The 23,833-nt window shown below is 39.4% G+C and overlaps 1 protein-coding gene across 5 annotated transcripts; it reads left to right on the top strand.

The window, feature by feature from the left end:
* The first annotated feature begins 1,277 nt into the window (after positions 1-1,277).
* On the top strand, positions 1,278-13,846 carry B3gnt5 (UDP-GlcNAc:betaGal beta-1,3-N-acetylglucosaminyltransferase 5). Of its 5 annotated transcripts, NM_001159407.1 has the most exons (6): positions 1,320-1,563; positions 1,727-1,913; positions 5,237-5,439; positions 6,194-6,300; positions 6,587-6,707; positions 9,830-13,839. In NM_001159407.1, exon 6 carries the CDS (start codon positions 10,119-10,121, stop codon positions 11,247-11,249), a length of 1,131 nt encoding a protein of 376 aa, NP_001152879.1. In that variant the 5' UTR covers positions 1,320-1,563; positions 1,727-1,913; positions 5,237-5,439; positions 6,194-6,300; positions 6,587-6,707; positions 9,830-10,118; the 3' UTR covers positions 11,250-13,839. The 5 variants fall into 5 exon arrangements, with proteins under 5 accessions (XP_030104776.1, NP_001152879.1, NP_001152880.1 ...); XM_030248916.1 differs by lacking the exon at positions 6,587-6,707 and having other exon boundaries at positions 1,278-1,563; positions 9,830-13,846; NM_001159408.1 differs by lacking the exon at positions 5,237-5,439.
* Positions 13,847-23,833: the final 9,987 nt, after the last annotated feature.

Consider the following 23,833-nt stretch of genomic DNA (forward strand, 5'->3'; position numbering starts at 1 on the left):
CATCATGGGCCTGTCATACATACATATATCTGTCTGGGCCCAGAGAGGTCATTCTGGGCCTCTTTGCCCTTCCTCATCTCTTAGCCTCAGGTTCTTTAACCATTACCCCTCCCACCCCAACTCTACAGCTCACTAATTTTTCTACTCTGGATTTTTAGTAGTAGTAGTAGTAGTAGTAGTAGTAGTAGTAGTAGTAGTAGCAGCAGCAGCAGCAGCAGCAGTATTATATGTATCCCTAGGCTAACCTGATACTCACTATGTGATCAAGGCTGCCTTTGAACTCATGAAAATCATTCTGAGTGCTGAGATTACAGGCATATGATACCATATGGGTTTACTTTTAAAATCATTAGTCCACATGTCTATTTGTATAGAGGTTGGAAAGGGGTGTGTGTGTGTGTGTGTGTGTGTGTGTGTGTATATTTTCTCATCAGTTCATATTTCCCATGTGCCTACCTATATAAACTGACACATGTAACTAGTTCCAAATGACCGAAAAGGAACAAAGTCCCACTTGAATATATGTATGTGAATACAAAATACACATGTGTTTTAGGGAGGACCATATAAAGGATTAGTCAGGATTTAAGAAGATAATTGGGGGGTGATTAACCCTGTAGGAACAATGAATGCTCCTCTTTATAGATCACTGTCAGACTCCATTAGGAGTCCCATTACATTAGTATTTCTGCTTGTGGTCTTCTGGACAGGTGAGTTAACAGCGAACCATGCCTTGTGTGAGTAACACATGAAAAGAATTTCAGGATTGGAAATACGCTGAAGGGCTTTTAAAATGCAGTTGCAAAATCTCCTAAAACTAGAGTTTGAAATAACAAGTGTGTTTTAAACTGATTCAGCAACTACTTTGAACTTACTGACTTTTACAATTACAAACCCATATTTGGACTTGACATTTTTGGATTTTTTTTCTTGTCCTGTTTTCAGTATGTATAACTACAAAACTGCTCAAAATAGGAGCTCTATTGAATGCTTCTATAAGGAAAAGTCTAGAACAGCATTTTTTTAAGCAAGCAATTAGCTACAAAAAAAAAAAAAAAAAAAGATTTATTTACTTGCTCCTTCAGCTGATGTCTACACTATCCTGATAATGTCTGGTTACAGGCCGAACAAGAACTTTCCTTTGGGCTCAGGTGCACATTTGGTCTTCTGAATCTATAGTTTAGTTATTAGCAAACAAGTGAGGCAATCGCTTCCTGGAGTCCTCACAGATAGCACTTTAGGGCGGGGCACGTCACCTTCACAGACCGGGGTAGGGGAGGGGCGGGGCTGAGCATTCCCGAGGAAGCCTGGAGTGGAGTGACCAAATAAGCAGCTGGAGGCTCCTGCGGCTGCGCCCCAGCCTGAGTGAGCCAAGACCCTTAATCAGGCCCGCCCCTCTCAGCCGGCTCTAGCCGGCTCCAGCGGGGTCTCTCTTGGAGCCCTGCCCTAGCTTCCTCGCTTACAACCGAAATTTAGTTTGCAACTTTTGTTCTTGAGACTTTTCCCCCAGGGCTTCTAGGAGGACAGCGGACCTCTGGGACATTTAAGGACTTGGGTTCCTCGGTGAGTTTTACAATGCTTGAAATTCCCTGGGTTGGAATGTAAATCAATGGGGAGGCTGAACACAGGGGAAGGGTCTGCTTTTAAAACGAACTGTTGCTGTGCAGTCATAAGGCGTGCAGTCTTCGCTTCAAATAAATGTGCGTTTCCTTTCTTTGTTACTTAGGCTCCCAGGAGCTCAAGTCCTAAGTGTCCTGACAGAAGACCGGCGGGCTCTTAGGGTTTGCTAGGAAACTACGAGACGATGGGAGAACCGCTGTCCACTCAAAACCTTCAGCTCGGAAATGACTAACTGAAACGTGGTTTGGATGAATGGGTCTCCAGTCTTAACCAACGCCGCTCCTGGATGAAAGGTCAGTCACTGCCCACCCAAAGTGCCCGCTGCATCCTACTGTGAGCCAAGGTCCCTCTGTCGGGGAGCGTGGCTTCGCAGTCTGCTTTAGACCGGGCACTCTCGAAGCCCCTGCAGAGTCTAAGTCTCTGGCTGGGCTAGCTTTGTGCCGGCTCTGAGGTTCTCCCCGAGGCTGCTAGCTGAGAGTCCCGGGACCCGCCCCACCTCTAGCTTCCCCTCCTCTAGCCCGGACCCGACCGGGAGGCGGGAAGGGGTGCAGAGGGTAGTCCACACGGGCGGCCCGGGGGCATCAGGGTGGAATGGTCAGGAAGACAGACGGCTCTTCGTTGCGAGCCGGGGCTTCCCGGTCCGGAGGTGCAGCGAAGAAGGGAGAGTTCCCTCGGCGAGCGCCTTTGTTCACTGCGGCCTGGTGGGCGCGAGCGCTGGGCGGCGACCACCCTAGGCCTAGCTGCCGCTTTTGTGCCGCAGGTACGATCCGACCCGCGGGGTCCAGAGCACCGGATTTACCCGGAATGCCAATGGGGAGAGGTGGCTGTGGTGTCGCGAAGCCAGGTCCAGCCTTGGCGCATCTTCAGTCTGGGTCCTGAGATTTATCAATGCTGGATTGAATTCGGGCTGACCGCCTAGGGTAGCTTGCACGTGAGGGAGCTGACCGGCTCTTTGGAATAGCTGCTAGCTGGAAAAGAAAAAAGAAAAGAAAACGGGAAAGCAGGCGGGTAGGAGAAATTGGGAAAAGATCTTTCTAATGAGAATCTCCTGTTTACTCCCATTTTCTTTAATATACTAGTAAAGTGATTGTTCAGATACCCGTAGATAAAAGTAACAGCTTTTGATTCACATTCTTTACAGCAGTAATGGTTTTCTTAGGTTATGGGTCATGTTACAGGGACACAGATGCCATCACAAGGTAGTCAGTGGTGGTAGAGCTAATTTTTAGGCTAACTTTCTGGTGAAAGTACATTCATTAAAATTAGATTTGCTCCTCTGTGCCTTTATTTTGGGAAACAGTCTGGTCCCCAGGGGCAGAGATGCCAGGAAGTGGTATATGAGAAAGTGAAACTGGCCCAGAAAAGTATGATTGAAGGTAGTGGTGCAGAAAATGACCCCACCCTTAACACTGAAAGGGTGATTTGTAAACAGTTGGTAAGTGTGGACTTCATCAAAAGGCAGCAGGGGATACAGGCTTGCAAGTCTGACTTTGGGTTCAATCTCTAGCACGAAGGAAAAGTTTGTCAAAAGAAATGTAGGGCATAGTGGTTTTGTTTTTGTTTTGTTGTGGTGGTTGTTGTCGTCGTTTTTGTTGTTGTTTGGATGAAAGATAAATTCAGTAACTAAAGGGTTTCCATCATATTCCTAAACCACTTTTCTTCTGTTGCGCTCTCTTTGCCTCTCCCCATCCTTGCCCTTTCCTCCCACTCCACCCCCACTTACATACCAAGCACTCAGCAAAGATGAGACTGACTGTGCACACCTGTAGATCTTCTGAGGAAGGGTTCCTTAGACATTTAAGATGATCTCCATGAGTGTTATGATGAGTACACTCTGAGACTGCAGCCCTTCCTGGGAGAAAAGTAACCCTATAGATCCTTATAATTGCTTTTCTTACAAAGAAAATTCAGAAGATGGGAAAGGGTTTTCAAAATGAAATCTAGGCCCTATTGAGTAAAAATGCACTTACATATTTCATTCAAAATCTGAATCAAAACTCCCTTTATAAAAACGGATGTGTCCAAACAGAGATTTATGGTGAAAGTCTGTAGATTTCTAATTCTCAGGTCTGTAACAGCTTGGATAATAAGTCATGGATTTCTAAATGGGTCATCTTTTTAAATGGGTCACTTTGGATAGAATCATTACACTTGCTGACTTACAAATTGTAAACGTTGAGTTCCGTCTGCAGCCCAAGTGTATTCAAATTTAAGTTTCAGAACATATATTGGAAGATACTGGGAAGATACAGAAGTTAGTTTTTTTTTCCCAAAGTCACAAAGTAGATGCACTTGTGCTAGGGATTTTGTATGTGCTCAATTGAGCGGATCCAAGCAAATTATTCAGAGTTCCACCATTGAACTCTGGCAGCAGAGATGTAAGATAACGGGATCGACAATTACTTACAGTATACAGTGCACATTATAGTATATAGTATACATTACTTTTTATATTTCCATATACTCCCTTGTCATCTTTATATTTAAAGAGAAGAAGCTTGGTCAGATAAAATATAAATTTTAAATAAACAAAATGACCTTTTCCCATTTAATCTTTTACTTTGTTTACTATGAAAATTGAGCATTCATTTAAGCATTAACTAGATGGTCAGGAAAAGAAAACCTTCTCCATATAAGGAATGAAATTTAAATAGCATCGACTTACTTCTTTATGCCCTAGTTGTGATTGTTTCTGTACTAGAAGTGGGGCTTGCTTTAATTTCTTTTCTCCCATAAAGGGGCCAATAATATTGAGTCATTCCCACTATGAAGGAAAAACAAAAACCAGACAAGAAACTAATCCTGGAAGAGCCAAACTAACTCAGGCTGTGGCAATGGAGCCCAGCCACCATTCCCGGAACTCCAGTGTTGCTCTGAGCTGTCCAGCCCTGGGCAGAATGAGCTGACAGGAAGAGCTCTGATTTCAGTCCCATAGTATGGGACCACAAGTCCTGAAAGTGAGTGGCTGATTTGGAGGTCAAAAGGCTCTGGAGTCCATTCTGCTTTCTCTGGCAAAGACTCTCTCTCTCCCTCCCCCCTCCCTCTCCCTCTCCCTCTCCCTTACCCCCTCTCCCTTCCCTTCCCCCCCTCCCCTTCCTTTTCTCTCCCTTTCTCCATTTTTTAAAAATAATTGTCAGGGACTTATTATCTTCTTTTCATAGACTCTTACTTTAGTTTCTATGTGTATAAAGTTGCGGAACTGTACTCTGTTTTGTAATTATACAAAATACTTAGTTTCAGAGGACTGAGCAAAACCCATATTCTGTTCTCTCACTTTAAGATCACTTATCAGTGAAAGGATTGAGTTTCCCTAAACCCTTAGTTTCTATTTAAAGAGAACTTTTCTTTTTTGTTTTTTTTTTGTTTTTGTTTTTTTTTTTTTCTTTTTGTTTTTTCAAGACAGGGTTTCTCTGTGTAGCCCTGGCTGTCCTGGAACTCACTTTGTAGACCAGGCTGGCCTCGAACTCAGAAATCCACCTGCCTCTGCCTCCCGAGTGCTGGGATTAAAGGCGTGCGCCACCACCGCCCGGCTTAAAGAGAACTTTTCTTACCTCCTCCAATGGTAATGTGCTCCATTTTGTTTGCTTCTTTTGACTTTTTTTCTTTTTGGTTCCAGTTGAGGTAGACCTTGCAGGCATCCAGGCAAGGAAGGGAACCAGTGAAGAAATCAGAATGAAAACCTGAAGTAGATTGACTTGGATCATACTTCAGGGAGGATAATCCTTTTTCGTATTTAATGCTATGAATTTAAAGACTGCCTTTGATTGGTTACTGTACAAAAACATCGCACTACTGGGATAGGCCATAAAATTCCAGAAGGTAAAGTTGAGATATGACATAAAATCCACGTAAAATATCATAATTTGTCTCTTTAGTGCACTTAACAAAATAAGCTAACAGGTTGACTCCACTCAGGGTCAGTCCCTAACTGGCAAGCCTCATCTTAACTCTGTGTCATTGTCACTGAAAGACATCTTCACTACCAAGACAATTTTGGTTTTGTTGTTTGTTTTTTTGTTATCTGTGTAACCCTGCTATCCTGGAACTTGCTTTGTAGACTAGGCTAGCCTGGAACTCACAGAGATCTGCCTGTTTCTACCTCCCCAATGCAGGGATTAAACATGTGTGCCACCATGCCTGACAATTCTTAGCATTCCTTCTGGTCAAGGATAATGGAACACTCCACTTGGTCAATTAGGATCTGTTAGGTGGCTATTAGCAATCAAAATTTTAGTAAATTTGTATCTGGTTAATATTTTTAGAAGAGTATTGGGACACAGCAGTTTTGAAAGGTTGATACCCACCTGGAAGTATCAGCCACCTACCAGTCTGTAGTAAGGAGTCATGAATGGTTTATAAAGAAGGAAAATTAATGTATATAGTTGATGTGGCCCAGGCTTTAAGTTATGTCAAATGATCCTCAGAATGCACTGGTACCTGGTTCAAAACAAATCAGGTACACAGGATGAGTAAAATAGAAAAGACTAAATACATGTACTTTTTTTTTTTTTTTTTTTTTTTTTTTTTTGTCATTCTAAACTTCTGAAATCTTCTATTCTCTTACATCTATCAGGTCGAGATTTCAGGTTGCAACATTATACCTACTGATTCTTTGGTGGACTATCAACCCCTGAAAGGTCAATGAAGTCACATCTAGCATCCTGTCTGTGGCCTTTTCAGGTATGGTTAATATCTGTTAAATTCACTAAATGTAGATATTACTCACTTTCTAGGGCTTCCCAGAACAAGGTATGTGCTAAATAAATGGTAAAGTCGTATAATACATCATTGCTCAGGAAAGATCATGACAAATGCTGATGTTCATACTACCTTGTACTTTTTGTCTTCTGGGTAGTAAAACAGTTCATCAGATGCTGCATCTAGATGCCCATAAACAAATAGAACTCTGTTGGTCTCCCGGCATAAGATGCTCAACCTTATCAAATTCATGCTCTTACCATGACAGAACTCAAGCTCTTCTTTCTGATCTACTTTTGACATCTTTTCCCTTGGACAAGCTGCCAGAAGTCTGATCCAAATTACTGCTGAAAATAACCTCACCATTGTACACAGGAATTATACTTTATGTGAGTATAATAAGTCTTATCTCAAGCTAACTGTAAATGCTTTGAGACTAAAGACCAGAAATTGCCATACCATACTCTTCCACCATGCCTGGCTTACACATAGGTATGCCACATCCCTCCACTGTGCCCAGCTTGCACATATCCATGTTGTGCCTCTCCACTGTGCTTGCACTATAGCTTGAGCAGTACTCACATACTTGCCTGGTTAATTGGAACACTAAAGAATGCAGTCATTTAAATTGAACTTAAACTCCAAACATCTCCATCTTGATTAAATTTCAAAATTTTTATAAAATTTTGCATATTTCAGGATTGCAAAAGCAAATTTAACAAGGAAGTGACTTGATAGGGTGAAGCATTAAAAATCGGGTGTTATCATCAGGAAACTTGTAGCTCTTTAAAGAAAGAGCTCTTTTGTCTGAATTAATTATTCTTTTGGGGTAACTGAGGGGTACAGCTCCCTAACTATTTTAGAAGTATTTAAGTCTTTTAGTAGTTTAGGAGACACCTTGTTCTGCTTTTAAAAAAATAATTTAAGGATTTTATTTGTGTGTATGTGTACCCCTCATCGTGATCACTCAGTGTGTGTGTCTGTGTGTATGATGCCCACAGGCATGTCTATACCACATGCATGCAGTGCCTTTGGAGGCCAGAAGAGGGCATTGCAACCCATGGAACTAGTCTTAGAGGAACTTGTAAACTGCAGAGTGGGTGCTGGGAATCTGGAAGAGCTCTTAAACACTAAGCCATCTCTCCAGCCCGATGTCTGTACTGCCTTACATTCCAAAAGTTAGTGCGTTGGTTTATTTTCTCATTGCTATAACAAAATGCCTGACAAAATCAACTTAAGGAAGGAAAGGTTTGTTTTAGTTCACTGCTTGAGGGTGCTCTCCATCATGGCAGAGAAGTCGCAGCAGCAGTGAGATGAGGCAGTGGACCCATTCTGTCTGGCAGCAGACAAAGGTGAATGCTGGTTTTCTGCTTGGTTCTTCCTTTTTTGTTCAGAGGAAGACTCCATCAGACATGCCTAAAGCTTTGTCTCCTAGGTGATTTTAGATCCTGAAAAGACAGTCATCAGTATTAATTATCATTATTTACCAACCTTTGTTCTCTTCCTAGAAACTATAGATTTGTTCTAACTGATAGTGTTCCTAGACTTCTTAAATGTTGATGCTACTTTAAGTAACTTTTCCATTAAGAACTACGTTGCCTCAACTTAACTCTGTAGGTCCTTTATGATATATTGTGAAGGCCTTGCTTTTGGCCTTCACGGGCATCCCTTACCTGAATTCACTGTGGAAACAAAATTCTTGCCCCTGAATGAAAGTTATTTTATAAACTTTAGGCAGAAGCCAGCATCAAACACTAGTATTTCCTGTTGTTTCCCTCGATTTCCCTCAAAGCATTAAGTCCAGACATGTTAAGCATATGGAGGGAGGGACAGCTTTGTCAGACTGATCTGCCCTTTACAACAGAGTATTTGGCCTTTTTATAATCAAGCCCACTAATGCACTAACATCACATCCTTGAATGCATACAACATAAGACTCACAACTATTGCTTTTTGCATACTCTGTCCTTTTTATTTGTTTGTTTTGTTTTGTTTTGTTTTGTCTTGCTGATTATGGCTTCCTAACCAGTTTTTGCAGTTTTAAAATGTATAATCCTAGGAGATAAAGTAAAACACATGCTGATTAGCTGTAGACAAAGTCTCAGTGAGACTTGCTTTAGTCTCCTTTTTTGAACATTCCTCATGACTAGCCTGTAGTTACTACCCTGTCTAGGAGCAGTTGGAAATAGAGCAGAATCTGAAAACCCAGAGGTCTGGAAGGCAGTGCCACAACTGGAGGTAGAATCCTTCTGCAGGGTCCTCAGTGTGTGCAGTACTTTTTATATCAATGTCAAGGACAGAAGTACATGATTACAAGTCTCTGGGCACAAAGCAGAATTTTTGCCCTACAGCTTGTGGTGTGGTCTTACAATTACACTGCTTTGATTAATTTCCCCCCTAATCCTAACCAACATCCAGGAGGCATGTGTGCCACCCCTGGGTGGGAGCAATTATATTTCTATGCACAAATAAGGAATATCTTTGATAGAATAGGGAAACTATAATCAAGCTTCTAGATAAAGGATGCCTGTAGTATGTTAGGAATGTGCATACACCATGCTATGAGGAAATTGGGGCATGCTGGTCAGGAAGGGTACGTGAAACTGCCAGTATGTGTTCTTAAATGTCACGTTAACTCATAACCTAGACTCTGTGTTTGTCACTAGCTGGTAGAGATGGGGGGGCGGGGGGCTTTGATTATATCAGAGTTTTGGAAAGCTCACTCTGGCTAAAGTGCTACCCTTAAGTCTGCGCCCTAGTCTGGATGAGAATGATCACTAGAAGGGGAAAAGACTTTGAGAATTAAACAATGGGAGATGGGGCTAAAGGCAATGGAAGACTTTTGAGTTTCTGGTATAGATTGAAAGAGCACATGTAGGCACAAGTAAAGATAGAAGCAACGTGTATTAAGGAAAAGACAAAATAATATGTTCAAATTGGAGGACTCCTGTATGTTGGGTAAGTTATCTGACTTCCTCTTTTTACTAGCACATTTACGCACATTCTCATTTGCTCTGACGAAGACTAAGTTGACTCATGCTTTCCCTAGTTTCTCAGGGTTCGTGGTATGATGCATGATATAGTACAAGAAACAGTAAGTGACTAGAAGGCCGTCAGTGGTCATTTCTCTGACCACAAAGATATCTTGGAAGTTCTACCTACTCAGTTTAAAACATGTTAAATATGAAGTGCCTGTTAAAGTCCATGTAAAGAGGATGCCCGTACAGATTGGAACTCACAAAGTAATTTGGGAGTTTGAAAATTGCTTTTGAAAAGCAAATCTTGACTTCATGACTGTGAACCTTGATTGTTTTTTGAGTTTTTAAAGAAAGTTTACCCTTATTCCTACCTAATATGGGGGAGTTTTAATGGAACTGTAATTTATCTTATTAAATACTAATGTCACAAATACTTTTGTGAGGATCACTCAGGTCACATTTGGTGTAAGAGATAAGGAATCTTTTTCTCTGTGGTAACTCTGTGTCCCATTCTCATGTTGTTCTTTTGAAAGGGCTACAGTGCATGTTCGTAGAAAGAACTACGTGGATCAAGCATGTGAGGCCATAAGCAGTACTTACTGAGGAACACCAGGGTCGACGGATTTGGATGTACCAATGTCTTCATTCTATAGTGTCCCATCCTTTTACCATCCCAGAGAAAATGTTGCTAGAAGAGAATATTGTGTGGAATGAGACCTTTTCCCATATTTTATGAGCAATATGCATTAAGAAATGCATCTATTCTACAGAGCTCTATAGCCCTGAAGAAGCAAGCAGCCATATACCCACAGACCAGAGAACATGAGACTGTTTGTTAGCAGAAGAGTCAAAAGATGGAAAATTTTTCACTTTTTTGTCACTTGTTTTATATTAAGCTTCATGGTTTTTTGGAGCCCAATCAATAATTACATCATGAGCCATATGAAGTCCTACTCCTACAGATACCTCGTAAATAGCTATGGCTTTGTAAACAATTCCCTGTCTCTCAAGCACAGCTCTGTGCAGCCTCACTACCCATACTTGATCAACCACAGAGAGAAGTGTCAGGCTCAAGATGTCCTCCTCTTACTGTTTATAAAGACTGCCCCTGAAAACTATGGCCGACGTTCTGCAATCAGAAAAACGTGGGGCAATGAGAACTATGTTCAGTCTCAACTCAATGCCAACATCAAAATTCTGTTTGCATTAGGAACTCCTGGTCCACTGAAGGGAAAAGAACTGCAAAAAAGACTAATCGGGGAAGATCAAGTGTACAAGGATATAATTCAGCAAGATTTCATTGATTCTTTCCACAATCTTACTTCTAAATTCCTTCTTCAGTTCAGCTGGGCAAATACCTTTTGTCCACATGCCAAATTCCTGATGACTGCTGATGATGATATATTTATCCACATGCCAAATCTCATTGAATATCTTCAAGGGCTAGAGCAGATTGGAGTTCGAGACTTTTGGATTGGTCACGTTCATCGAGGTGGCCCTCCTGTTAGGGATAAAAGCAGCAAATACTATGTTCCCTATGAAATGTACAAGTGGCCAGCCTACCCTGACTATACAGCTGGTGCTGCCTATGTTGTCTCCAGAGATGTAGCTGCCAAAATCTATGAGGCATCGCAGACACTGAATTCCAGTATGTACATAGATGATGTATTCATGGGCCTCTGTGCCAATAAAGTGGGAATCTTGCCACAGGACCATGTATTTTTCTCTGGGGAAGGGAAAATTCCTTATCACCCCTGCATCTATGAAAAGATGATGACATCTCACGGACACTTACAAGATCTGCAGGACCTCTGGATAGAGGCTACACATCCTAAAGTAAAGAACATTTCAAAAGGGTTTTTTGGTCAAATATACTGCAGGTTAATTAAGATAGTTCTTCTCTGCAGACTGACTTACAGGAATTCATACCCTTGTTGGGCTGCATTTGCTTAGTAGTACATGAATGCTGTACTGTGTTAAGTGTCACTGAGCCAAACTTGAATGGAAAATAATAATCTGTAAATGTTTCTCTCTACCCTAAGTCAAATGAATTGAAAGCAAAGAGATTCATTTCAAAACCCAGTCAAACTGGTCAGTGTAACTCCAAATTAAACTGCAGCTTAATTTCATTTCAAGGAATTCATATTCTAAACGACTTAGATCATGAGCAAGGGTAAAGTAAGAATTTCAAGTTCTCATTTGGTTCTACACATGTATTTAAGGTATGGAGAACACCTGAGAAGCCTTGATATCAAAATAATAGTTTGGGGAAGATACCTGAGAAATATATAATATAGCATTTCTAAAAAATTAATACCTCTTAGAACAAGCAATCCCAATTATCTTATTAAAGAGTTCTAGGTAGAGGTGGAGGGAGGCAGGTGATGCAGAAGGAACGTGATGAAAGGTTCATCCGAATGAGGACATATGTGGAAAATGTATATAATTTCTTATAGTTAAGTCGTTTAACATTGGCATTCCTACAGCCAGTTACCTAGGCAGTTCTGGAATCATTTAAGATATATTTGTTTCATTTTCTCAAATTTAATTTTTAGTGTAAAAACTTTAGAAAGTGGTCAGCTCTACCCTAATAAAAACTATATGTACGCTTTCTCTAAAGTTATAAAACAAGAATAGTTCCTGGCCCCTGGAGGACCTTCTTTAAAGATAAATCACTATCAACTCCAATAAGCTTGTTTTAATTTAATGAATTATTCAATGGCTTTTAAAACACTAGATATTGGCCTCTGTTTAAGGTAGTTGTTTGGATGCAGCTTACAATGAGGAGTATAATAACAGAAGAGACTTAAAGGAAAGATAGAACTAGGGGTATAGCTCAGCATCCAAAAGGGAAGACAAAGAAGCAATAAAAGTCTCTTTTCCTTGTAATTGTAACATCAGCTTGGAGTCCAGACCATGGCACTCAATACTCAAATGCCGCTTCCAATAAGGTCTTGTAGGACACAGATTTTGTTCCAAGTGAAGACTTTTAGCTTGAAAGTTTTTAATATAGTACCACGTCTAAAATAATCCATTATTTGACTCAATAGCTATCAGAGGTTATCTTTTAAATATTTCAAACATGGGAGCAAAATAAGAGTGCTAGAGAAACTGACCAAATGAGATTAGAAATGTTGGTAAATCTGCATGTTCTTTGTAATCAGAGGCTTGGCAGATCTAATAAATTAAATTACATTTATTTTACAAAATAGGATTAAAACATGTGGCTGGTATGCAAACAGTGCACCAGCACAGAAAGGACTAAGGGGTATTCATCGATTAAGGACCTGTAATGCAGGTCAAAACACGATTTCAGCAAATGAAGATGGATGCTTAACAACCCTCAGACAGATGCATATAATAGGGAAAGTTTAGCTACTATTATTAGGGTGGTTTTGGAAACAATGCAAAAAAATCTAAAAATACACAACTAAATGATATCTGTGTTTTCACAGGTAGATTTTTTTTAAAAAAATGTTTACAGAAATCTTTGTGAAGTTTTTTATTATGAGATATGAAGCTTGTTTATCCTACTCGGGTAGTTTCCTACTAATTTCAAGACTAGTGTTAAACATTCTAAGGTAGTTATCTTAGGGTAGATTCAAGGTTTTAGATGACTAACAGTTCAGATTTTCTGATCAATTTTTTAAACACTAGAGAATAAAAGTGTACTAGAGAATAAAAGCAGCTTCATAGTTAATTCTCACCAATTGGCCCTTTGCTAGCTGCTGGCTTTAGGTACACATAGGATAATATGTGTCCACGTTTCTACTTGGAACTGGTAAAAGTTGTCACTGGCTGGAAAATGGTATCTCTCTCTTGTATACAAGATGGTCCATTGACACTGGTACTTTATGAAGCAGTTCTTTGTTTGTTTGATTGAGCTCTCTTGAACCTTGTTCATCTTTTAGTTTTTGCTTAGAATAGAATGGAACTGGTTTGAAGTTAAAGGAAATATTCATTTTGAAACTTGTTCATTTTGAAAGGAAATGCAAGTTTCAAAATGAAAAATAAAATGAAAAAGGAAATAAATTATTGTCCCAGATGGTCACTTGAGTTTTAAAAAATGGCTGCACACAGTAAAACTGCTAAAAACAAAAACTTACCTCATTATTGGTTTGCATCTTTTTTCAGCTACTAATTTTATACCAAAATGTTAAATATTTATATTGTTTGAGTTTCAATCTTGTATGGAAAAAAATAATTAGTAGGTCTAAAAATGCCATGCTTTCCAATAAAGAAGTTAAAAAAATCATCAGTAATGTGAATTTAAAATCCTGTGTGGGCATCATTCTGTGTATCGTCACCTGCTGTCTTATACCAGAAGAACCTGCACTACCCATCCATTGTCCTATGTGTGCTCACCCTGCTGCTGTGCTCACTGGTGGGCTGTCATGGAGCTACTTAAGGAGCTATGCTGTGACTGTGGGAAATGCTGTTTGTCCAGAATGCCATGACAAAAAGCTCTTGCAGTTTTAGTGTATTAAGATGCCATCTAAAGAGGTTAGACTCTATTCATTAGCTGAATAAAAGAAGAACTTGGAAGCATCTGCGTTACTTGGGTGTAGCAGAACTTTGTACCTGCAAGGCATGTCAGTGATGTCTGTAGTTTGGATGAGAGATACTTACCTCAACAGTTGGAAGAAGCCATTAACTATTAAAGTCTACTTTTGTAGTTTACCTGGACATCATAGCTTCAGTGAGAATGGACCCTGAGATCTTGGGGAAGCCAGTTCTCCAATTCTGACTTTAGAAGTCCCATTTCCTTATGTCAATTCCATGATAATGAGAGGGCGTTAGATGTCTCCCTCACTGTTCTTTCTAGGCAGTTATGAATTCTGTACCAGGGCAATATTTAACTTGTTCTCCTCACACCTTTGTTATGCATCACAAATGCTGTTTCCAGTATGGACTCTACACTCTTCCACCTGCCTTTAGAAGTCCTATTTCCTTGTCCTATATGAGTTTGCTTTGCCTACTGCCAACATTATTACAAACTCCATTATTTTCTGTCTCTCCCTTGGCGATGCTGGTTTCTTTTGCCAAGAGCACTATCTGCTTTATTCAGCCAAAGAATACTCTGAGAAGCCCTAGTTGAGGAATCTGAAAGAGGCAAGTCTATGTTAATGACCCACACAAGGCCAGTGCAGTCTTCACACAGGCCCCTCTCTTCCTTCGCTACCTGAAGCAGGCCATGGGGAAGTTATGGCATAGCTCCAGTCTTGTCTGTATGACCCTCTTAACCCATCCCGAATTCCTGTAATTGTCTATGTGTTTCCGTCATGGTACAGAGGCACAAGAACTTGAAAACTTTCAGTATCTGCCTTCTAGAACCACATCCGCACCTGTGATAACTCCCTCTAAAGATTCCATGTCGAGGCTTAATCTTCTTGTCGATGGTAATGCTGAGTACAGGCCTCCAAGATCTGGAGTCTTCATGTAGACCCAAGTGACCCTATGTGACCCTGCCCACAAATCATTTCTAATTTGTAAAGATACCAACAGCCAATACCTGGACATAGGTGAGGTTTGGGATGCTTGGGCTTGAGTCAGAGGAGAAGGACAAGGGGAAAAAGAAGGTGGAGGAGAAAGGAGAAGCTGCCATGGATTAGGTGAGCCATAAAAACATAGCCTTGAGAGCTGGCCAAATGGAGTTAAGAACAGTCCAGATGAAGTGCAGTCAGCAAGTAATGATTCAGGGTTGTCAATAGGAAAGAAGATTCTAATAGCATAGAGGGTAGATATCTGCCTACCTCTAGTACTGATTAAGGTTCATTGTAAATATAAAGGTTGTATGTGTCTTTTATCTGGAAACTGAATGATCAAGTCAGGGTTGAAACACTGGGTCAGGATTAAATTTTCCTACAATAGTTCCATTTTTTATTCTTAGCTACAGTGTAAATTCTGACAGTAGAGACTCAGTATATCCAATTACATAGTAATATTATTCTGGCAAGATATTTACCTATAGAAACCAAAACCTTTCATGGATACTTTCTAGTGTCAACATTTTGCTTACAGTGCTTAAAGCTTTGTAATCTATGCAATACATTCAAAATATTTCACTATTAAACATACTGTACCTACAAGCATGAGCACCAATAACTTTTTACCAGTGATGTATCAAAATTCAAACCTATACTATTAAGAGTAAATAAGGAAATTCATATTAAATGATATAGCTAAGACTAGTGATCACAACATACATATGATGGCAAAACAGAACAGCCTTGTAGATTCTTTAATCTCATGACGAACTTGGGTAATTTAGCCTTAACAATGTTTTATAAGAACATAAGATTTTTATTAATTTCTTCACATATTACCCTTGTATTTCTTATGATAAAATGATTTAGTGGTCTACTATAAATTAATAGTACAATTCATCGGCTAAATGCAAGTGCTTTAGGACTACTATGGCTGTGATAAAAAAATAAATAAATAAATAAATAAATAAAAGAACTGGGAAAGAAAGGATTTCTTAGGCTTACACTTCCATAGCACTTTTCATCACTGAAGGAAGCCAGGACAGAAACACAAACTGGGAGGGAACCTGGAGGCAGAAGCCTGAGTGCTGCTTACTGGCTTGTTCATCCAGGCAAGCTCAGCCTCCTTCCTAATAGGACCCAGGACCACCAGCCTTGGGATGGCACATCCACAATGAGCCAAGCTTTCCCCCATCAATACCAAATTAGGAAAATTTCCCTACAGGCTTGCCTACGGTCCAAACTTATTGAGACATTTTTTGTTTTTCATTTTTTTTAGTTAGGTATTTATTTCATTTACATTTCCAATGCTATCCCAAAACTCCCCCACCCACTCCCACTTCTTGGCCCTGGCGTTCCCATGTACTGAGTCAGATAAATTTTGCACCACCAATGGGCCTCTCTTTCCAATGATGGTCGACTAGGCCATCTTCTGCTACATATGCAGCTAGAGACACGAGCTCGGGGGTACTGGTTAGTTGATATTGTTGTTCCACCTATAGGGTTGCAGATCCCTTCAGCTCCTTGGTTACTTTCTCTAGCTCCTCCATTGGGGGCCCTGTGATCCATCCAATAGCTGATTGTGAGCATACACTTCTGTGTTTGCTAGGCCCCAGCATAGTCTCACAAAAGACAGCTATATCAGGGTCCTTTCAGCAAAATCTTGCTAGTTTATGAAATGGTGTCAGCATTTAGAAGCTGATTATGGGATGGATCCCTGGATATGGCAGTCTGTAGATGGTCCATCCTTTCGTCTCAGCTCCAAACTTTGTCTCTGTAACTCCTTCCATGGGTGTTTTGTTCCCAATTCTAAGAAGGGGCAAAGTGTCCACACTTTGGTCTTCGTTCTTCTTCAGTTTCATGTGTTTAGCAAATTGTAACTTATATCTTGGGTATTCTAAGATTCTGGGCTAATATCCACTTATCAGTGAGTACATATTGTGTGAGTTCTTTTGTGATTGGGTTACCTCACTCAGGATGATGCCCTCCAGGTCCATCCATTTGGCTAGGAATTTCATAAATTCATTCTTTTTAATAGCTGAGTAGTACTCCATTGTGTAAATGTACCACATTTTCTGTATGCATTCCTCTGTTGAGGGGCATCTGGGTTCTTTCCAGCTTCTGGCTATTATAAATAAGGCTGCTATGAACATAGTGGAGCATGTGTCCTTACCGGTTGGAACATCTTCTGGATATATGCCCAGGAGAGGTATTGCTGGATCCTCTGGTAGTACCATGTCCAATTTTCTGAGGAACTGCCAGACTAATTTCCAGAGTGGTTGTACAAGCTTGCAATCCCACCAACAATGGAGGAGTGTTCCTCTTTCTCCACATCCTCGCCAGCATCTGCTGTCACCTGAATTTTTGATCTTAGCCATTCTGACTGGTGTGAGGTAGAATCTCAAGGTTGTTTTGATTTGCATTTCCATGATGATTAAGGATGCTGAACATTTTTTCAAGTGCTTCTCAGCCATTCAGTATTCCTCAGGTGAGAATTCTTTGTTTAGCTCTGAGCCTCATTTTTAATGGGGTTATTTGATTTTCTGGAGTCCACCTTCTTGAGTTCTTTATATATATATTGGATATTAGTCCCCTATCTGATTTAGGATAGGTAAAGATCCTTTCCCAATCTTTTGGTGGCCTTTTTGTATTATTGACGGTGTCTTTTGTCTTGCAGAAGCTTTGCAATTTTATGAGGTCCCATTTGTCGATTCTCAATCTTACAGCATAAGCCACTGCTGTTCTATTCAGGAATTTTTCCCCTGTATCCATATCTTCGAGGCTTTTCCCTACTTTCTCCTGTATAAGTTTCAGTGTCTCTGGTTTAAGTGGAGTTGCTTAATCCACTTAGATTTGACCTTAGTACAAGGAGATAGGAATGGATCAATTCACATTCTTCTACATGATAACTGCCAGTTGTACCAGCACCATTTGTTGAAAATGCTGTCTTTTTTCCACTGGATAGTTTTTGCTCCCTTGTCAAAGATCAAGTGACCATAGGTGTGTGGGTTCATTTCTGGGTCTTCAATTCTATCCACATGATCATCTCATTAGATGTGGAGAAAGCATTTGACAAAATCCAACATCCATTCATGATAAAAGTCTTGGAAAGATCAGGAATTCAAGGCCCATACCTAAACATGATAAAAAGCAATCTACAGCAAACCAGTAGCCAACATCAAAGTAAATGGTGAGAAGCTGGAAGCAATCCCACTAAAAACAGGGACTAGACAAGGCTGCCCACTTTCTCCCTACCTATTCAACATTGTACTTGAAGACCTAGCCAGAGCAAATCAACAACAAAAGGAGATCAAGGGGACACAAATTGGAAAGGAAGAAGTCAAAATATCACTTTCGCAGATAATATGATAGTATATATAAGTGACCCTAAAAATTCTACCAGAGAACTCCTAATCCTGATAAACAGCTTCAATGAAGTAGCTGGATATAAAATTAACTCAAACAAGTCAATGGCTTTTCTGTACACAAAGGATAAACAGGCTGAGAAAGAAATTAGGGAAACAACACCCTTCTCAATAGTCACAAATAATATAAAATACCTTGGCATGACTCTAACTAAGGAAGTGAAAGATCTGTATGATAAGAACTTCAAGTCTCTGAAGAAAGAAATTAAAGAAGACCTCCGGAATCAATATAGTAAAAATGGCTATCTTGCCAAAAGCAATTTACAGAGTCAATGCAATCCCCATCAAAATTTCCACTCCAGAAACTTAGGATACCTAAGATATAAGATACAATTTGCTAAACGCATGAAACTCAAGAAGAACAAAGACCAAAGTGTGGACACTTTGCCCCTTCTTAGAATTGGGAACAAAACACCCATGGAAGGAGTTACAGAGACAAAATTTGTATCTGTGACGAAAGGATGGACCATCTAGTGATTGCCATATCCAGGGATCCATCCCATAATCAGCTTCCAAACGCTGGCACCATTGCATACACTAGCAAGATTTTGCTGAAAGGACCCAGATATAGCTGTCTCTTGTGAGACTATGCTGGGGCCTAGCAAACACCGAAGTGGATGCTCACAGTCAGCTATTGAATGGATCACAGGGCCCCCAATGGAGGAGCTAGAGAAAGCACCCAAGGAACTAAAGGAAACTGCAACCCTATAAGTGGAACAACAATATGAAGTAACCAGTACCCTGGAGCTCTTGTCTCTAGCTGCATATGTATCAAAAGATGGCCTAGTCGGACATCACTGGAAAGAGAGGCCCATTGGACTTGCAAACTTTATATGCCCCAGTACAAGGGAATGCCAGAGCCAAAAAGGGGGAGTGGATGGATAGGGGAGTGGGAGGGTGGGTATGGGGGACTTTTGGGATAGCATTGGAAATGTAAATGAGGAAAATACCTAATAAAAATAAAAGAAAAGAAAAGAAAAAGAAAAAGAAAAATTCCCACTCAATTCTTCAACGAATTAGAAAGGGCAATCTGCAAATTTATCTGGAATAACAAAAAGCCACATTATGTCTACATGTATCCATGGAGATTGCCAATCGCCCTACTGAGTTTTAGCCTTGCTTTGATCCAATATTTCCTCTACATGCTATCACTTCTGCCCTTTGTAATGGCAATATATAATCCATGCTATGATATGGTGGATATGTATGTAATTTGGTTTTTGATTTCACAGTGGGCTGCAGTTAAGAGATTGTCTGGATTCTCAGAAAAGATTTTGAACTTTTAGGCAGTTGTGAAATGGCCAGGAGCCTATGGGAAACAGAAAGTAGAATGTGGCCATTTCAAAAGCAATAATCCCTGGGTGCAGATATTTGACTACTTAGTCCCTAGTTGGTGACATTGTTTGGGAGGTTTAGTAGGTTGAGCCTTATTGGAGGAATTATGTCACTGGAAAGATTTTGAAAGTTTAAAGAAGTGGCAGAAACCATTTTGAGTTCACTTTCTTTTGTTTCCTGTTTCAGGTTAAAGATTTTTCTGCCACCATGAGGTCGTACTGTGACACTTCCTTCCCACTATGATAGTGACAGACTCTTGCTCTTCTAGAGCCATAGCCCAAATAAATTCTTTCTCCCATAAGTTGCCTTGGTTATGGTGTCACAGGAAAAGAAAAGCAAACTAATACAGAAATCAAGCAGTGTAGCTATAAATGTGACTACCACTAGACTAGACTTATGACAGGGATTTTGTGTATAAGAAATTTTTGTTTGGCTTTTGTTTGTTTAATGGCTTTTCCCTTATACTTCTAGTCTTTTCCCTTACACTTCTTTTCAATGTAGGCTTTCTGAGCTACATACAATTCATATACCACTCACCAAAAATAGCATTAAATTTATGTAAATTATATATTTTATGAACTAAGAACCATTAAAAATATTAAAAACAATAAACTATTTAATATTAACATTAGTTTAGATTTAATATTTGTACTGGCTAGTTTTGTGTCAACTTGACACAGGCTGGAGTTATCACAGAGAAAGGAGCTTCAGTTGGGGAAATGCCTCCATGAGATCCAGCTGCAAGGCATTTTCTCAATTAGTGATCAAGAAAGGTAGGTCCCCTTGTGGGTGGTGCCATCTCTGGGCTTGTAGTCTTGGTTCTATAAGAGAGCAGGCTGAGCAAGCCAGGGGAAGCAAGCCAGTAAAGAACATCCCTCCATGGCCTCTGCATCAGCTCCTGCTTCCTGATCTACTTGAGTTCCAGTCCTGACTTCCTTGGTGATAAACAGCAATGTGGAAGTGTAAGCCGAATAAACCCTTTCCTCCCCACAACTTGCTTCTTGGTCATGATGTTTTGTCCAAAAATAGAAACCCTGACTAAGACAATATTCTCTTGATAATACTTTTTTAAAAGATGAACATTGACTTGGGAGTTTGTTTATAAGCCTTCATTTTCAGTTCCATGTGTCCCTTTTATGAGATATCTGTGTTTTATTCTTGGGAACATAACAAAGGTTTCCTTATAAGTACTGTAGTTTTCTGGGAAAGAAGAATGCCATTTCAAAGAAGGTGCCAAATACAGATATACCCACAAGGATCTCCCTTCTTACCTGGGAAAGGAAAGATCTCCTCTCTAGGGTGCTCTAAGGACCACTGCCACATTTATTGTCACTTCTTTCACATATCATTTATTCTATTTTGCAAAGATTTTATAATTTGAAGTTCACTTAGTCTATATTATTCTTCCCCTTAATTTCAATTTGGTTTAGAATTTGGTTTTTTCTTTTCTTTTGAGCAACATGGCAAGCTTCTCATCCTGTTTTAGCATGTTTTTGGTTGTTTTTGACGATAGGTTGGTATGTTGTTTGATTGGCTGGCTGGCTGGTTGGTTGGTTGGTTGGTTGGGTCTATAGACTCTTCTACAGTGGATTATATCATCTGTTAATAAGAATACTTCTTTATCCATTTGTGTCTATTTTGTTTCCTTTACTTGTCATATTGCTGTAACTGACTCTTCAAGAGTTGTATTAGATAAAAGTGGAGAGTGTAGATCCTCTTGTCCTTTTTCCTGATTTTAGTGGGAATGTTTTGAATTTATTTCTACTTAGCATGATATTGGCTATAGATTTGCTGTATATATCCTTTACTAGGTTAACATGTCTAATCTGTCTGCCTCCATTCCTAGTTTCTCCATGACTTTTATCATGAAAGGATGTAGAATTTTCTCAAAGATATTTTCGGCATATATGAAGATGATCATATGACTTTTGCATTTGAGTAGTAGTAGTAGTAGTTTTTTTCTTTGAAGTTCTGATATAATTATTCGGTGAATCTATCTCATCCTAGACTTTTATTAATTGAGAGACATTTTATTTCTGCTTCAAGCTAAGTGCTAGTTATAAGTCTGTTTATTTCATCCATCTTGAATTAATTAGGATATGTGATATGTAACTATAAAGTCATCCATTTATTTTAAATTTTTTTCCAATTTTATGGAATAAACCTTTTTGAAGTTAAATCTTTATGATTTTATAAATTCCACAGTTACCTGTTTTATGTGTAATTTTAATTTATGTCTAATGTTTCACTTTGTCAATTTAGGAAAGTGTCCATCTTGTTTATCTTTTCAAAGAACCCACTCTGAATTTCATTGATTCTTGGTAATTGTTCTATTATTTATTTAAACTTCATTAATTTCTGCCCCATTTTGATTATTTCTCTCTGTGTAATGCTTTTGCACTTGATTGATCTTGTTTACCCAGGACATTAAGGTAAATCATTAAGCTGTTCATTTTACATTTCTCAAACTTTTTGATATAAGCACTTAGAATGATAAACAATACTTTTAGGATTATCTTTATTTTGTATCATAAATTTGGTATGTTGTGTTGTCATTTCCATTCAGTTCTATGAAGTTTTAACTCACTTCATTATGTCTTCAGGGATCCTTATATCATTGACAGTGTGTTGCTTAATTTCCACATGTTTCTGTGCTCTCTGTAGTTCCTAGTGCTGCAAATAGCTTTATTTGTCTGTAGTCAGATAAAATCCAGAAATGCTACTTTGAATTTTCTTTTAATTTGATGAAACATGCTTTGTGTCTTAATATGTGATCATTTTGGAGAAATTACCATGGACTACTGAAAAGAATGTATGTACTTTGGTGTTAGGGTAGATATTCTGTGGGTGTCAGGATAACCTGTCTGGTAGTGAGAGTGGAACACTGAAGTCTCCCACTCTCATTCTGTTGGCATTGATCTATGGATTTACGTCTAGTACCCTTTGCTTCATGAAACTGTATGCATCTTTGTTTGGTAGGTGTGTGTTTAGAATTTTATTATACTCTTGGTAGAGTATAGCATGAAATTATCTTGCTTATCTCTTATTACTTGCTTTTGTTCAAAGCCTATTTTATCAAAACTACACTAGCTATACCTGTTTCTTTTCTAGTCTAATTTGCTTTGAATACCTATTCCGACATTTACTTTAAGGTGGTGTCTAACATTGATAATAAGGTGTATTTCTGCAAAAAGATGGATCTTGTTTCCTACCCCATATAAAACTCTTGTTCTTTTGAGACCACTAATATTCAGAACTATAACTGAAAGATGTATATTAATTCTTAAAATTTTGTTGATTTTGTGGTATTTTCTTACATCTCTTTGGATTGACTATTTATTCTCCCCCATGGCTCCTTGGGTGTGTTTGTGTTTCTTTTCATTTTTAATCTAAATTATTCCTTCAAGTATCTTATAGCGAACTTGTTGAAGGAGGATCTTATGCTCTGTGTACTCAGATGCTGATTTCTGTCTCCCAAAATCTAGTTACAGTCCTGACATGGGCATTGCCATGAATATTGAAGAATCTCCTCTATCAATGTGATGTAAAGAACATTCCTCAATTATCTGAGATTGGCTAATAAACCACTGAATGGCCGAGGGTGGGCAGAAGAGATAGAATGGCTGGACTTCCAGTCTCAGCCGAGATCTAAGGGATAAGAACCAGGAGAAGGAGCTCACAGGTTAGGTAAGGGTCCAGGAGAAGAAGGGCCATGAGGCAGATGGAAGAAGAAAAAGAGAAGGAAGTAAAGGGAGAAGAAGAAGAAGGTTACCATGAGGTTGAGCATGAGTAGGAGTCACCAAGAGAGTTTTCATGAGGACAAACAGTTACAGCAGAACAAGCCAAGGAGATGCTAAATGTAAGTAGCTCAGATCCTGTGGCTGTTATGTAGATAGCTTAGAGGGTTAGAACCCACCCAGTCATTGTGTTTAAAGCTTGTTGAATAAATCAAAAGCTCTCAATTATTTGGGAGCTAGCCAAGTTGGAAAAAACTGCCACCTTTAAATTTCATCCTCTAGAGCTGGTCATAAATTCCCTCCATCTGTTTTTATTTCCCCTTAAATTGTAATATATAGTTACAGTTGGCATAACAGTATAGATTGCCAGATGTAGTCTTTTAGAACTTGGAATGCATCCTTCCAGGCACCTCTGGCTTTAACTATTCCTAGTGTGTAACCACTGTTATCTGACTGGCCTTCCTTTTATAAGTGACTTGAAGTTTCTATCTTGAAGCTTCCAATGCCCTACCTTTATTCTGGGATTTTAGTCTTTAACTATAATATCCTATCAA

This window comes from Mus musculus, chromosome 16 (assembly GCF_000001635.26).
Source record: "Mus musculus strain C57BL/6J chromosome 16, GRCm38.p6 C57BL/6J".
In the NCBI taxonomy this organism is placed as follows: domain Eukaryota; kingdom Metazoa; phylum Chordata; class Mammalia; order Rodentia; family Muridae; genus Mus; species Mus musculus.

Coding starts and splice junctions, on each gene's coding strand:
- B3gnt5 (XM_030248916.1), top strand. CDS start 10,119: ATGAGACTGTTTGTTAGCAGAAGAGTCAAAAGATGGAAAATTTTTCAC.